The following is a 16,956-nucleotide window of genomic DNA, read 5'->3' on the forward strand; positions in this document are numbered from 1 at the left end:
TACTAAATTAAATATTTAGTTTGAAAATGTCAGGCCAGGCATAGTAGCTCACGTCTGTAATCCCAGCACTTTGGGAGGCCAAGGTGGGTGAATCACTTGAGCTCAGGAGTTCAAGACCAGCCTGGTAATATCAACTGAGCTCAGGAGTTCAAGACCAGCCTCGTAACGTGGTGAAACCCTGTCTCTACCAAAAACACAAACAATTAGCAGAGCATGGTAGCACGCGCCTGTGGGCCCAGCTACTCAGGAGGCTGAGGTGGGAGGATCGCCAGAGCCCAGGAAGTTGAGACTGCAGTGAGCCAAGATCACACCAGTGAGCCATGATCACACCACTGCACTCCAGCCTGCACTCCAGGGTGACAGAGCAAGATCCCATCTCAAAAACAAAAACAAAGAAAGAAAATGTCATTTAGCTATTAAACATTTCTCACTAAAAAAAATTATTCTGAGAGTACCTTACAAATGGTAAGCTGGTTTAAGTTTGATCCCAAGTACTTTCAACTACTTCCCTGGAGAACTAGACAGGCCTTCTAATGGGTTGAAAAGAGAACAGTGGTTGGTTAAGAACACTGGTTAAAGTTGGGTATGCTGGCTCATGCCTGTAATCCCAACACTTTGGGAGGCCGAAGTGGGAGGATCACTTGAGCACAGGAGTACAAGACCAGCCTAGCCAGCCTAGCCAACAAGTGAGACCCCATCTCTACAAAAAAAAAAAAAAATAGAAAAAAAAAGTAGCCGAGTGTGGTGGCACATGCCTATAGTCCCAGCTACTTGGGAGGTTGAGCTGGGAGGATCACTTGAGCCTGCAGGTCGAGGCTGCAGTGAGTGGTGATCGTAGTACCACTGCACTCCAGCCTGGGCAGCCTGGGGAACAGAGTGAGACCCTATCTCAAAAAAAAAAAAAAAACACGATTAAGCTTCTAATTTCACAAAATACGTTAAACCTAACATAAGTTTATCTGGAATATAAAACAAAATCAATCTTCCTTCCACTAGGCAACATAGAAATAACATCTGCTTCAGACTAGCATCAGAAGATATAACCTAAAAATGCCATCTAGGTCTTTTGTGGAGAGGAGATATATAAGTATATCAAGGTTGCTTCAATATTTACTATGAAGTATTAAAACAATTCCCTCTTTGGGTTCTCATTTCCCTTATAGGGTCAATTCCCTTTAGAATATAATAGCAGGGGCCAGGCACCGTGGCTCACACCTATAATCCCAGCACTTTTAAGAGGCCGAGGAGGGCAGATTACTTGAGGCCAAGAGTTTGAGACTAGCCTAGCCAATATGGTGAAACCCCGTCTCTACTAAAACTACAAAAATTAGCCGGGCTTGGTGGCCAATGCCTGTAATCCCAGCTACTCAGGAAGCTGAGGCAGGAGAATCACCTGAACCCAGGAAGCGGAGGTTGTAGTGGGTCGAGATCGCACCACTGCACTCCAGCCTGGGCGACAGAGTGAGACTCTGTCTCAAAAAAAAATAATAATAATAATAGCAGGAAGCACCATGTCTTTGAAAGAAGAATTTAACAGAATAAAGTAACTCATCTTTCCCTTTGTACTCGGGCTACTAAAATGCAATTTCAAATATTCCTTCATATAGAAAAAGAGAAAAAAGAAAAAGAGGAAAGGAAAAGGAAAGGATGAGAAAGAAAGAGAAATAAAATAATTGTTTAAAATTCCTCCTTATTCACTTGAGCCCAGGAGGTCAAGGCTGCAGTGAGCCAAGATCGTGCCACTGCACTCCAGCCTGGGCAACAGAGTGAGACCCTGTCTCAAAAAAACAAAAAACAAAAAAAAAAAACTTCTCCTTATAACAATGCACTTGCTTCCTCACATTTTCAATAGTTTCATTTCTATTTAACAATCTTAATGCATGTCTTTTGCAAAAAGCCTTCCAATGGTTGCGGGGAAGAGTTTGCACATCAGTGTTGCAAACTCCTACCTAGACTAATGGTACAGTCATCATTACATAACTTTAAGAAATAACTGAAATATAATTCTATATTGTCAGTCACCAGGCTACAAACATGTTCATTAGGACACAGATGACAATGTCATCATGAACTATTAGTTAGAATCTCAAAGATTTGCTCAAGTTGCATATGGAACCATTGAAAGGTTATTACAATAAGGCAATTTGTTTGCATAATAGATACTTATATTTCCCTAGTATAAAAGAGGTATTCCTTTGGCTGGGCGTAGTGGCTCATGCCTGTAATCCCAGCACTTTGGGACGCTGAGGGGGGAGGATCACTTGAAGCCAGGAGTTTATGACCAGCCTGGGCAATATAGCAAAACCCCATCCCTACTCATACACCCGCACAAAAAAATGTTTTTAATTAGCCAGGCATGGTGGCATGCACCTGTAGCCCTAGCAATTCAGGAGGCTGAGGCAGGAAAATCCCTTGAGCCTGGGGGGGTCAAGCCTGCAGTGAGCCGTGATCGCCTGCACTCCAGCCTAGGTGACAAAGCAAGACCCTGTCTCAAAAAAAACTTAGTTAAAAATAAATTTTTTAATAAAAAAAAAAACAGGTATTCCTTAGTTATAACAAGAAACTAAAAACAAACACTAAGATTTTTCCCCAACAAGTAGATGTATCTGTGCTCTTCTCCCTAAGTAATTCACTAATAGAAGTCCACCAAGGATTCTTAAAGAAACTGTTTCTGAACATTACATTTGTCTTACTATACACCTGCCTAATGGTTTTAGGTCACTAACCTAAATTATAGGGAGAGGAAAAAACAAAACTACCTCTAATAGTTGCCCACTTTAATATCGCTTAAAAATAATCAAATTTTCTGTCTCAGTCCAAATTGAAATTATTTTAATCCCTTAATAACTTTCAAATACTTGAGTTTACCATTTTTCCACTTTTTAATTTAATTTTTTAAAAATAAAAATAGAGATAGGTTCTCGCTATGTCGCCCAGAGCTCTCCTGGGCTCAGGCAATCCTTCCTCCTGCCTCAGTTGCCCAAGTAGCTGGGATTACAGGTGTGTGCCACAGTGCACACCACCTTACATGCCACCACGCCAGGCATTCATTTTTTCTACTTTTAAAATAGTTTAGTGCTATTATGGAGATGCTGTCTCAGGTCCCTGAGAACGAGGACAGAATCTACTTTCTGTCAAAAGATGTATGGAAAACTGAATAAAATGTCTGAAGTTCCTTCAAGGACTTAAAAGGTATTTTGTGAATACTTCTTAACATGAGTATACGGCTTTTCATCTTACTTGTTCCCATTTTCCAGTAAAAAGGAAACAGAGTCACAAGCTTAAACTACTTGATTATGCTCACATCTCAAATGTGGCTTTCATATATAGAAGGCTGATGTTCATTTACGCTTCACTTAATTCTTTAAAACAAGACAACAAAAAGGTTAAATGTAGTTAAATAAAGTGCTACCTCTATTATCATTTGTAGAACAGAAACATAACCCACAAAAATGAATACTGGGACAACACAGTTTTATCTTGTAGAAACATGCATTTAAAAGAAAAGGAAACAGGAAATGTTAAAAAAAAAAAAAAAAAAAAAAAGACAACAGGAGTTGCCGCACTTACAGTAGGAAAAAAGCACAAGTATATTGACAGCACTCACCCTACCTAAACATTAAAGCATTACAGAATAATTTGTTTTAACAAACAAAGCAGTAGCCTATACAACCTCCTGACATTGCTTCAACATTTTGTGAAGAATGTTTCTCTTCCCAGGAAAACAGACTAAGACTTATACTTAGCTTATGAATACAGGTCGAAATGGGAAATTAAATGCTAAATGAAAACTGAGACATCAAGAAAAGGTTTCAGATAAAGCTTTGGCTGAATTTGGAGCAACTTTGCGAGGAAAAAAGACTCAACCACCAAGACTAAAATTTCTTAGAATGATTATATCCCTTTACCTGGAATCCTCCAAGAAATTCAGATCAGATGGCATGTTTTGAACAACCAAATATACTTAAATAAGTTCTAGAATGTCTAAAATCATGTCGTAGCAGCAGAAGAAAAAGAACAGCAATCAAAACATTTGGCAATTAAATTTTAAAACTTTATTGTAACTACCATTAATAAGGTAAGACCTAACAAAACTTTCTAATTGATACCTAAATAAGCTATTCAAACAAACAGATGATATTCAACAAACATAAGTATTTCAAAATTAGACTAAGTATTAACATGAGGCTAGCATCTTCAGATTAAGAGCTTCGAATATCAATTCTCCATTAAGGTTGCCTGTAACAAAGAAATGCTGAGTTCACTGTGTTAATGATTTCTACCAAAAACAGAATTCTACACTGGATCTACCAGTACATGCAAGTTTATTAGCTTCATCATGGCAAGTTCTACGTCAATATAAAATAATCAAGAAACTAAAACTAATTCCAAAATTAAGTGATTAAATACATATCTTTCAGAATTTGGAAGAGTTTGCATTTAGATATAAGTATTATTGGAAATTACAATTACATTTTGGTAGTCCTCCTTTGCCCTTCTGATCCCTCTTGGAAAAGGTCACTCTTTAAGAGTTCTATAATTTAGCATTAAAAACATAATTGGTATCTCTGGAAACATAATGGGATATCTAGATATGTGATGGATGGACCATTCAGATAGGCAAAATACAGTTTTACTTTTCTCTCTAATTACCTAATAAAACATTCTTCAAAGTCAAGACCTTCCATTTAATAGACAGTTGTTTTTCATGGCGTACAATTAAGAATTTGCCCTATCTGAAAGTTATAAAATGCCCCATACATCTCTTATGTTGCTTTCAACACTAGCTGACTACCACCCCCAGAAAAGATTTATGCTGGTAAGAAGTGACAGACAAGAAATGAATTAACAACCTCATGAAATATATCACATTATTTTTAAAAAGATAGTTTTCAGTCAAGTTAAAGCTTATCTGCTAATTTATCTTGTTAAAAAGGAAAAATTCACGCAAGGTATAATTTTAAATATTGGTCATATTCTAAACGCCAAATCTATAGCTTCACTAATAATGTGGTGGCACACTACCTTCATTTTTAACATTTCCAGTTGCTGTTTTATATTTCAGAAGCTGTTTTCAGACAAAGGAAAAAGGTTTTTTGTAATATATTTGCACCACCACGTATTCTGCCTAGCAATATGAAAATGCTAACACCTATCTTTAGGAAGACACAAAAACTCCAAAGACATGCTATATGCAACAAAGTTTCATAGAGGGAAAACAGGTCAAATAAACTGAAACTAAGTACTGGATGGTGATGTGTTTAACTATTTAAAATAGCTTATTATGTTACACAATTTTAAATTCTCTTCCTGTAACAGAATGCAATCATAAAACTGACTATACTGATTTGGATCTACTATAATTCAATCCACATTCCACAAGTCATGCAATAACTACATACACGTAAGTTCTAATAACAGGTTTTTTTTGCTGTTGTTTTTGGTTTGTTTTTGTTTGTTTGGGTTTTTTTTTTTTTTTTTTTAAGAGTTTCGCTCTTGTTACCCATGCTGGAGTGCAACAGCGCGATCTCCGCTCACCGCAATTTCCGCCTCCCAGGTTCAAGCGATTCTCCCGCCTCAGCCTCCTGAGTAGCTGGGATTACAGGCATGTGCCACCACGCTCGGCAAATTTTGTACTTTTAGTAGAGATGGGGTTTCTCCATGTTGGTCAGGCTTGTCTGGAACTCCTGACCTCAGGTGATCCACCCGCCTCGGCCTCCCAATTTGCTGGGATTACAGGCGTGAGCCACCACTCTCGGCTTCTAATAACAGTTTTTAAGCAGCTCTTCAAACATAAGAACTATGAGAGATAGCATGTATTATGTAAATATACATAATGTGAACCTAAAATTCCATTTTATCTAAGTATTTCGATCTCCTACATCACTTTTTCTCAAACCATTACCAGTCAGAAGCCAAGCAGAATTTCACCTTATAGCCCTAATACCACTCATGCTAAGGTGGCATTAATAATAGTAAAACTGTTGGGAGGCCGAGGTGGGCGGATCGCCAGGTCAGGAGATGGAGACCATCCTGGCTAACACGGTGAAACTCCGTGTCTAGTAAAAATACAAAAAATTAGCCGGGCGTGGTAGCACGCGCCTGTAGTCCCAGCTACTCAGGAGGCTGAGACAGGAGAATCGCTTGAACGCGGGAGGCGGAGGTTACGGTGAGCCGAGATCGCGCCACTGCATTCCAGCCTGGGCGACAGAGCGAGACTCCGTCTCAAGGGGGAAAAAAAAAGTAAAACTGTCAAAAAACAGTAGCTGAAAGGAGGAAGCTGAGCAATCTACAAAGATAACAGCCCCTAAATAAATGAGCTGGCTTTGAAAGTAAACAAAACAATGAACTGCTTTTATCAGTTTTGGGGGATTACCCTAATATCGATGAAGATGATGGTCTGGCTGGGTAACTTCCCATCTTGCCTTCCCCAAACTTGATGGCTATTTGTCAACTAGCTATCAAACTTGATAGCTATTTGTTAACTAGCACATACGAGGATTTGTAAAATGTTCATTATAGTTAAAAACGAAGATTTATCAAATAGCCTTCTCTGACAATTAATAAACCAATAAGTACTCTAAGCATAGGCTGGGGGGGCGGGGCATGTGTTAAACCAAAAGAAATATGAGACATAGTCCCTATATTTCAAAGGCCTCCCAATTCATTACAGTGCAAGAATAAACACACATGAATAAGTCAGAGACCAATTAATTGCTAACCTGAGTGGTACAGACTTTAAGTGCATGAGCTGTCCTGAGAAGTTTAAATATCTAAAGGTTGGAATAATATTACTTTTAATAGCTATCACTTGAGCACTTACTATAAGCCAAGTGCTTTACAGGCATTATTTAGTCTTCACAACAATCCTTTGAGTAGAGTACTTATTATTCCCAATTTACTCAAGGGGAAACAGTCCAAGTGGTTAAGGAACTTACCCAAGGTCACTCAGCTACTTAAGTGGCTAAGACAGCCGCTTATTTAGGGAATTCTAGAGCTCACACTGTTAAGACTTCATACAGCAGTGCGTGGGGTGCGGGGGAGGAAGCCACATAGGCTGGCACTATTACAAGCGCGGGATCCGGCAACGCGTTCCTCGTGTTTCGTTCCAAGTAACGAAGTTACAAAGATTTGAATCTTTAGCATGAGCCACGGTAAACTGGCTACTAGAAATGGAGAGGGGTGGGCAAGGACGACAAAAATGGCTAACGAGGGTTAATTTCATCCAGGGTTGAGCTTTAGCATCTAAAAGCGACCCAGAGAAGGAAATGAGATGTTATTAATATTTGTTCTTATATCTGAGGTTTGCTTTGCTGCTTAAACGACTCCTTCCAGGGGAAGGGGAGGAGGGAGCGCTCTAATGTGGGGGCGAGAAGACTAGGGGTATGGCAAATTACTGTTTTCGGTGTTACGGGGGAAAGTTTCACGACTAAAGGAAACGCGTTATCCTAGGTACTGGAGAAGCTTGGAGAGCTGCCAGAATTAGTTGCAGTCCCAGGATAAAATGGGGTTTAGGGAACATTTAATGACGAAAGTTGAATCCAACCCGAAATAGCTCTAAGGTGAAAAGACGGAGCAAAGAAATGTCGGTAGTTCTTCAGGGAAAGCGGCAATCCCTGCCACACTTCCCCACGGCGCTACGCGAGGCCGGGACAGTCGAGAGACCGCTCCCCGGGAGGGCGAGAGGTGCCAAACCGGGTTCTTCGCGGCGCCCCGGGCTTCGCGGCAGCGGGCGAAGAGGAGAGGAGGGGAGGGGAATCCGGGACGGTTCGCCCTCCTTGGACTTCAGGCAGAGGAGGCGCCAAGCTCCAAACTGCGGAGTCCAACGGGTGCAGAGTGAAGAAATGGCACAGAGAGAGATGGAAAGTCCGAATTGCCCCGGCTCAGCCCCATAAAGATAAAGCAGCCAAGTGAGATCAAGCGAAGAGGGGGACACAAAAAGAGACCAAGAGGGAGCGCGGAGACCTGCAGGGGCGGAATAGGAGTTCTACTAAGAGGCTAAAGGAAGCCCAGCTACCGCAGGCAGTAGCGATTTCTGGGAGGCCAGGGAAGGAAGGAGGTCCGCGGCGGTAAACAGCACCTCTCCCCGAGTTCGAAACTCCTAGCCGACCATCCACGCCCGCCGCCCGGGTGGGGGAGGGGGTACATCTTTCCCCCTCAACCTCCCACTACAGGTGAGAGTGCAGCTGACGCCCTGGCCCGGCCCGGCAGTGCGCCTGCCTCCGGCCTGAACACTCACAATTCGCCTCTCCCTGATTTCTCCCAGTTCTTTATCCACTCTGCGGGAACCACCACAGCCGCGGACGCCATCTTCCTCTCACTAGTAGCAGAAGCCCGGATGTGTAGCACGCGAGCGAAGGGTCAAAGGGGAGCACCGCCCACGAGGAATGCCGGGAGCTAAGAGTTCGGTTTTCGATTTCCCGCCCCACTTTCCTCTCCACCCAGCGGAAACCCGAGGCAAGGCAGCCAACGACGTGGAGACTCGCGGGCCCCTTTGCGAGGTTACTACACGGGTTGCGCCCTCCGAAGTCTTCGGCCTTACTTCCCATTAGAACAGAGAAATGCCATCCACAGGCCAACAAGTAGACTTCATCTTCTTCCGTAATATCTACCCCTAACCACTAATACAAACACGCATTTTTCAAGCACCTAATATGTGCTAGACACTGGGAATAGAGAAATAATACAGTCTTTGGGAAAGCCATAAATATAAGCAAATAAATTACATTACGCCCTGCTGACTGCTGAGATAAAAGAAAATAATCGGGTCCCTCTCCTTCTCCCTCTCCCGTCTCCCTCTCCCCACGGTCTCCCTCTCCCTCTCTTTCCACGGTCTCCCTCTGATGCCGAGCCAAAGCTGGACGGTACTGCTGCCATCTCGGCTCACTGCAACCTCCCTGCCTGATTCTCCTGCCTCAGCCTGCCGAGTGCCTGCAATTGCAGGCGCGCGCCGCCACGCCTGACTGTTTTTCGTATTTTTTTGGTGGAGACGGGGTTTCGCTGTGTTGGCCGGGCTGGTCTCCAGCTCCTAACCGCGAGTGATCCGCCAGCCTCGGCCTCCCCAGGTGCCGGGATTGCAGACGGAGTCTCGTTCACTCAGTGCTCAATGGTGCCCAGGCTGGGGTCCAGTGGCGTGATCTCGGCTCGCTACAACCTCCACCTCCCAGCCGCCTGCCTTGGCCTCCCAAAGTGCCGAGATTGCAGCCTCTGCCCGGCCGCCACCCCGTCTGGGAAGTGAGGAGCGTCTCTGCCTGTCCGCCCATCGTCTGGGATGTGAGGAGCCCCTCTGCCTGGCTGCCCAGTCTGGAAAGTGAGGAGCGTCTCTGCCCGGCCGCCATCCTGTCTAGGAAGTGAGGAGCGTCTCTGCCCGGCTGCCCATCGTCTGGGATGAAGTGAGGAGCGTCTCTGCCCGGCCGCCCATCGTCTGAGATGTGGGGAGTGCCTCTGCCCCGCCGCTCCGTCTGGGATGTGAGGAGCGCCTCTGCCCGGCCGCGACCCCGTCTGGGAGGTGAAGAGCGTCTCTGCCCGGCCGCCCCGTCTGAGAAGTGAGGAGACCCTCCGCCCGGCAGCTGCCCCGTCTGAGAAGTCAGGAGCCCCTCCGCCCGGCAGCCGCCCCGTCTGAGAGGTGAGGAGCCCCTCCGCCCGGCAGCCGCCCCGTCCGGGAGGGAGGTGGGGGGGTCGGCCCCCCGCCCGGCCGGCCGCCCCGTCCGGGAGGTGAGGGGCACCTCTGCCCGGCCGCAGCTACTGGGAAGTGAGGAGCCCCTCTGCCCGGCCACCACCCGGTCTGGGAGGTGTACCCAACAGCTCATTGAGAACGGGCCATGATGACAATGGCGGTTTTGTGGAATAGAAAAGGGGGAAAGGTGGGGAAAAGATTGAGAAATCGGATGGTTGCTGTGTCTGTGTAGAAAGAGGTAGACATGGGAGACTTTTCATTTTGTTCTGTACTAAGAAAAATTCTTCTGCCTTGGGATCCTGTTGATCTATGACCTTACCCCCAACCCTGCGCTCTCTGAAACATGTGCTGTGTCCACTCAGGGTTAAATGGATTAAGGGCAGTGCAAGATGTGCTTTGTTAAACAGATGCTTGAAGGCAGCATGCTCGTTAAGAGTCATCACCACTCCCTAGTCTCAAGTACCCAGGGACACAAACACTGCAGAAGGCCGCAGGGTCCTCTGCCTAGGAAAACCAGAGACCTTTGTTCACTTGTTTATCTGCTGACCTTCCCTCCACTATTGTCCTATGACCCTGCCAAATCCCCCTCTGCGAGAAACACCCAAGAATGATCAATAAAAAAAAAAAAAAACTTCTCAATTAAAAAAAAAAAGAAAATAATCTGGAAGGGGGCAGCCATTGACTGTGTGCCAAGCATTATGCTAATACGAGGGATACGACCTAACCGTGGGAAACATGGATGCACGAGTTCTGACACGCTCTGCACTTTGGGAGGCCAAGGAGGGTGGATCACATGAGGTCAGGAGTTTGAGACAAGCCTGACCAACACGGTGAAACTCCATCTCTACTAAAAATACAAAATTAGCCGTGCATGGTGGTGCATCTCTGTAATCCCAGCTACTTGAAAGGCTGAGGCAGGAGAATCGCTTGAACTGGGGAGGCGGAGGTTGCAGTGAGCAGAGATGGCAACATTGTTCTCCAGCCTGGGCAACGAGTGAGACTCTGTCTCAAAAATAAAGAAAATAAAAGAAACATAATTACTATGTTTAAGGAGGGTTACTATGTATTCATAAAAGTTTCAATTGACTGGGAAAATATAGCAATCCTAGTCTTGAATGTACTCAATTACAGTTTTGAAACATGTGAAGCAAAAATTAACAGAACTACGAGAACAAATTGACAAATTCACCACCACAGACAGGGTCTTTAGTTCATGTCTCTCAGAAATTGACAGATGAAGCAGACAAAATAATCAGTGATGATGTAGAAAATTTGAACAAATGAATATGCTTGATCTGGTAGCTATACATAGAACACTGTACCTAGCAACTGGAAAATAAACATCCTTTACAAGAACACATGAACAGAAGTAGAGGGAGGGAGTGAAGAAAAGAAAAAAAAAAAAAGAAGCAGCAGGGCCGTGTTCACAGATCAAAGGGACCTAGCCAAAGGGAAAAGTGGGGGCCAAACTCCATGCCATGCTCCACTTGCCAAACCACACGTTCAAGTGTGGTACTGCATTTAGCTGGAAGATAGAGCATATTTTCCTAATTCACACAAAGGCAATGTGTCATCTAGTGGTGGTCCAGCACATCGAACGTGTATAAAAATTAACCATATACTAGCTTTAAAAAAAAACAAATGTCGGCCAGCCGCGATGGCTCATGCCTATAATCCCAACACTTTGGGAAGCCGAGGCTGGCGGATCACTTGAGGTCAGGAGTTTGAGACCAGCCTGGCCAACATGGTGAAACCACTTCTCTACCAAAAAAAAAAAAAAAAAAATTAGCCGGGTGTGGTGGCACAAGCCTGTAATCCCAGCTACTCGGGAGGCTGAGGCAGGAGAATCACTTGAACCTGGGAGGTGGAGGTTGCAGTGAGCTGAGATTGCACCACTGCACTCCAGCCTGAGTGACAGAGTGAGACTCTGTCTCAAAGAAAAAATAAAAATATAAAATAAGTAAACAAGTTTCAAAGAATCAATCTTAACCAGTTCACATTTTCTGACCACAATGCAATTAAATTGTAAATCAATAACAAAAAGATAAAGAAAGAAAATTATAAAAAAGAAAATGATCATACTTTGAAATAAATCACAGGTCAAAGAAAAAGTCAAAAAAGATAAAATACTTAGTACCAAATAATAACAAAAATATTACATATCACAACTAATGACAGAAATTATGGGTTGCAGCTAAAGTGATATTTTAAAAAATATGCCCTTACACCTTTGTATTATTAAAGAAAAAAAGGTTGAAAATTCAAAAGCTAAGCATCCAATAACAGAGTAAACAGTAAATGAAAATAGAAATAAAGAAACTTTAAAATAGCAAACATTCATTCAATTCCAGAATAAGCAGGGTTTTTTGTGGTTGTTTGTTTGTTTTTGAGACAGAGTCTCGCTCTGTCACCCAGGCTGAAGTGCAATGGTGCAATCTTGGCTCACTGCAACCTTTGTCTCTTGAGTTCAAATGATTCTCATGCCTCAGCCTCCGGAGTAGCTGGGATAATTTTCTTGTATTTTTAGTAGAGACAGGTTTTTCTCTATGTTGGCCGGCTGGTCTCTAACTCCTGGCCTCAAGTGGATCCACCTGCCTTGGCCTGCCAAAGTGCTGGGATTATAGGCTTGAGCCACTGTGCCCGGCTGAGAATAAGCAGGTATCTTTAAAAAATTAATGAAAAAGAAAATATCCATTATAAAGGATCAATAAAACCAAAACTTGGCTGGTTGAAAAGTCTAATAAAATTGACAATCTTCTGGCAAGACTGATCATAAAAAGGAAGAGAGAAGCTACATATAAACCAGTACTAGGAATTATATCATTGGGTTCATGACAGGAAGCAGATGACATACTTAAAAGGAATAATTAAAGAGAGTTTAATGAAACAACCATGCACAAGGATGTGGGCAGGATTAAGGGAAACCTACAACAGGTGGTGAAGCACCTCTGGGATAGCAATACTAGAAAACATTAGCACTCCTAAGCCTCTAGGGGCAAGGGGAGGGAGTCCTTACCAAAAACTAGTGAGAGCTGTAGCAGTAGCTATAAGGAAAGCAACACCCAAAGGGAACTGTGGGTTTCTGTGGAGAAATATAGTCACTGCCAATTCATATCCCAGCAGGGAGGGAGTCTGAAAAATACCCCAATCTTTCTCTCCTTCACCATCTGATCTCCTGTTGATACCTCCCATGGGCTAAAGGCTAGAAGAAGTCACAATGCAAAAAATGCTGGTGAATGCAGTTTATATGGGTCAGGGGACAGAGCAGGCTGGAGAAAGGTTAAAAGTGGATCTTGAAAGGGAAAACAGAATTTCCAGTACTGCCCATTCCTTTTGTCCCCTCTTCATCCACTCTTGCTTTTTGTCTGGATGAAAAACTCATGTCCTCAAAACAGAATGTTCAAAGTCCTATCAGCTACTGTATCATTACAGGATGATGTTGATTCATTCATATGCCCACATGAAATCTAAAATATTAGCCAACACCAGTGGTTTTTACACAAAGTAGAAGAGAAGGAGGAGCTATTAACATAAACATAGTTGCTACAGTCCCTGCTTCTAAAACGGGAAGCAAGCCTTCAGTTGATAATCATACCTCTTTTTTCTACCATTCACTCCATGTTTCCCTTATCCTCTTCGAGCATCTCAGCAGGCCGGGATACATTACCTGATAAAGTTCCTGAAACCTTTATCGCCACTGAATCTGGGTCCTTATAATCTTGCCTTGATTGAATTACCAGTTTTCATTGACCAATACTATTGAGCAAGAGAGTGATAAGAGGAAGCCCACTGAAAGTCGGTGGGTTCTAGACACAGTCCTTCTTGCCTTCATTGTGTAGTAGTCAGAATAGACCACCCTGCTCAGTACAGTGACTCCTTATTTGCCCCCTGTTCATCATGCTGCTGTTCGACAGATTGAGGAGCATAAAATGGCCAGAGAGCAGGGTGTCAGCTTCTCAAATGTCAGAATCCTGTCATATTCCCTGGTGGAAGCATTTCTCCTGCACTAGAACTTCCTAACCCACTGAGTCCAACATGTAGAAATGGAAAGCAAATATTTTTTCAGTGAGGGGGTCACTCCTACCTCTACCCCTTGAATCTTGGACCCATACACTATGGCAACAATGGAGAGAATATGATATATTGGCCTATGATGTAAAGCACATAGTAGGTTCAGTAGGACAGAATCCCAAACTTGCTGAGTGCTGCCACCCTGCTGGTGTCATTACTGAGCTTTCATCAGGAAATTTCACCATTCTGAGAAATAAAAATAAAATCCTGGCTGAGTGCGGTGGCTCACACCTGTAATACCAGCATTTTGGGAGGCCAAGGCAGGTGGATCACTTGAGGTTAGGAGTTAGATTCCAGCCTGATCAACATGATGAAACCCCATCTCTACAAAAATACAAAAATCAGCTGGGCATGGTGGCGGGCGCCTGTAATCTCAGCTACTTGGGAGGCTGAGGCAGGAGAATCACTTGAACCCAGGAGGCAGAGGTTGCAGTGAGCCGAGATCATGCCATTGCACTCCAGCCTGGGCCACAGAGCGAGACTCTGTCTCAAAAAAAAAAAAAATTAAAAATTAAAAAAATAATAAAATAAAATCCAGGCTGGGCGTGGTGGCTCACGCGTGTAATCCCAACACTTTGGGAGGCCAAGGCTGGCAAATCACGAGATCAGGAGTTCGAGACCAGCCTGACCAACATGGAGAAACCCCGTCTCTACTAAAAATACAACAAAATTAGCCAGGCGTGGTGGCAGGCACCTGTAATCTCAGCTACTCGGGAGGCTGAGGCAGGAGAATCACTTGAACCCGGGAGGCAGAGGTTGCAGTGACCTGAGATTGCACCACTGCGCTATAGCCTGGGTGACAGTGTGAGACTCCGTCTCAAAAAATTAAATTAAATTAAATTAAATTCTATGCCCCCACCCACCACTGCAACCCACTAAACGGCCCCTCTCTTGGCTAAGTAGGCCCCAGAGAAACTTTCAAAACTTAGTTCCCAGCCATGATGGGATGGGAGATAGGACACGCCTCATTTTACCCCCTCTCTTGCTAACTGCCAATAAGCTTTCTTCCCTAAGAGTTAAACAGAAACCAGTGCTTTTGAAAGATTTGCTCCACCACTGATATCAACCAACCACCTGACACCTGATGCTGCCCCTCCCTTTTGTGGTTTGATACAACAACTGACTAGCATTTCTTCCTGATCAGAGGCCACTGATCATGGGGTAGTTCTGACTATTCTACAGAGGCTGCGCACAGAGGAATTTCATGTCCTCTGCTTCACCTTTTGATGTATAGAGGCTAATTGTAATACATCTAAATGTTAAGTCTCTATCCCAAAGTGAACATGGGACACCTGTTGCCTACATGTTAGCTTACTACACATGCCTGTGCCTCTCCTTCATGAATAGTCATAGCTCCTCTTATAACCTGTTGAATATGTATACTTAGCCAACCCTCTTAGCTTCAATTCTTGTTCCCTTTACTCCTCCCTTGATGTGTCCAGCCAGAGACTTTGCTTCCCAGCATGCAAGATTGCCAGCCTGCAGGTTGCAACCCCTTATGAGAAATAAAACTCTCAGCGGCCGGGCACGGTGGCTCACACCTGTAATCCCAGCACTTTGGGAGGCCGAGGTGGGTGGATTACCTGAGGTCAGGAGTTTGAGACCAGCCTGGCCAACATGGTGAAACCCTGTCTCTACTAAAAATACAAAAATTAGCTGGGTGTGGTGACACATGCCTGTAATCTACTCAGGAGGCTGAGGCAGGAGAATTGCTTGAACCCAGGAGGCGGAGGTTGCAGTGAGCTGAGATCGTGCCACTGTACTCCATCATGGGCAACAGAGTGAGACTCCATAAAAACTCTCCTTTCCAAATGTATAAACCTCATCATTTTTCAGTTGATGTGGTTCTTCAGTTGACATATCAAGACAGATGTTTTTGCATGATGGGACACAGGATAAGATCAATTAATTCCATGGAGATGAGCTTATCACATTTCCTTCATCCTAAAATGAGTTCCTTTGTTGGTGGCACTGTTCGGTGGGATGCCATGTTGATGAATAAGGCATTCTACGAGTCCACATGGTGGTGCTGGCAAAAACACTACAAGTATGAAAAGCAAATTTGTATTCAGACTATGTATCTATTCCTGTAAGGACATTTTGTGCCTTCTCCCATGATGAAAGGAGTCTAGTGTAACTAACCTCCCACCAGATGACTATCTGGTTCCCTGTGGAATGGAACCACACTGATGCCTTAGGCTTTGGTCTCTGCTGATAAGCAGATTGCCCATTAAACAGTGATGCTAGAGAGATCAGCTCCAGTGAGAAGAACCTGCTGTCGAGTCCACATATAGACCCCATTCCAGCTGCCATGACCATTTTGTTCAAGGGCCTACTGAGCAAACATTAAGGTAGCTGAAGGAAAAGGTTGGCTAACATCAACAAAATAGATCATCTCATCCACTTGATTGCTGAGAGTCTCCTCTACAAAGAATGCCCTCTGGGGACAATTACGAGGAATACAAATACCTTCACACTCTGGCCTACTCTAAGAGGCCCATCCATGTATCTCTCTCCTAAGCCTCCTCATCACCAAATTCTTACCTTGTTTTTTTCACACTCTTCACTAGCCAGCCAACTTATTAGCCTCTGCCCATGAATCTGCATAGATCAGTATATGAGGACATTTCTCTTTCCTTCAATGTAAACAAACAGATGTAATATTGGGAAGATTTTCCTATACCTCCGTCTTTAGGGGCCATTCCTGAGTGGGGCTATAAGACAACTGCTGCCCACTTCCAGCAGCTGCAAGCCAACTATGCAAACACATCCATAGACCCACAGACCTACAGTTTCTTGCTTTGTTAAATGGTCATAGAGAGCTCTCTTTGAGGCCATATATATGGACTTATGGAGAAGTAGTGGCAAGTACCATGAGAGTCTGAGCCACTTCCTCGTTCAGTTTACTTTTACCTTCCCACTTTTCTAGGATCCAATATTATATGCAATTTCTATTTAACAATAGAATGCTGCCTGCATATGGCCATTTGATGATTGAATGGGTTAGATAACACTCAGTTAATGATGGACAGTTCAAGTCACATAATTTCTTCGTGTTCCATAGTCAGAAATTCAGTCATGGCCAGGAATGGTGGCTCACGCCTGTAATCCCAACACTTTGAGATGCCAAGGCAGGAGGATCACTTGAGGACAGGAGTTTGAGACCATCCTGGGCAACATAGTGAGACCCTGTCTCTACAAAAATAAAA

The 16,956-nt window shown here is 43.8% G+C and overlaps 1 protein-coding gene across 33 annotated transcripts in view; it reads right to left on the reverse strand.

Moving 5' to 3' along the window:
• THOC2 (THO complex subunit 2) overlaps positions 1-8,555 on the reverse strand; it is a 133,087-nt gene extending 124,532 nt beyond the window's left edge. For 27 of the 33 annotated variants that reach the window (XR_010154894.1, XR_010154893.1, XR_010154887.1 and 24 more), the window contains exon 1: positions 8,240-8,405. Coding sequence is in view for 18 of the 33 variants with exons in the window: in XM_054676690.2 (XP_054532665.1) it covers positions 8,240-8,310 (71 nt within the window). In the remaining 15 variants the exon portion in view is untranslated. Of the gene's footprint in view, positions 1-8,239 lie in introns of all 33 variants that reach the window. The other 6 variants (XM_016943321.3, XM_024353242.3, XM_063804857.1 and 3 more) reach the window with 2 other exon arrangements.
• Between the last annotated feature and the right edge of the window lie 8,401 nt (positions 8,556-16,956).

The sequence above is a fragment of the Pan troglodytes genome, chromosome X (assembly GCF_028858775.2).
Source record: "Pan troglodytes isolate AG18354 chromosome X, NHGRI_mPanTro3-v2.0_pri, whole genome shotgun sequence".
NCBI lineage: Eukaryota > Metazoa > Chordata > Mammalia > Primates > Hominidae > Pan > Pan troglodytes.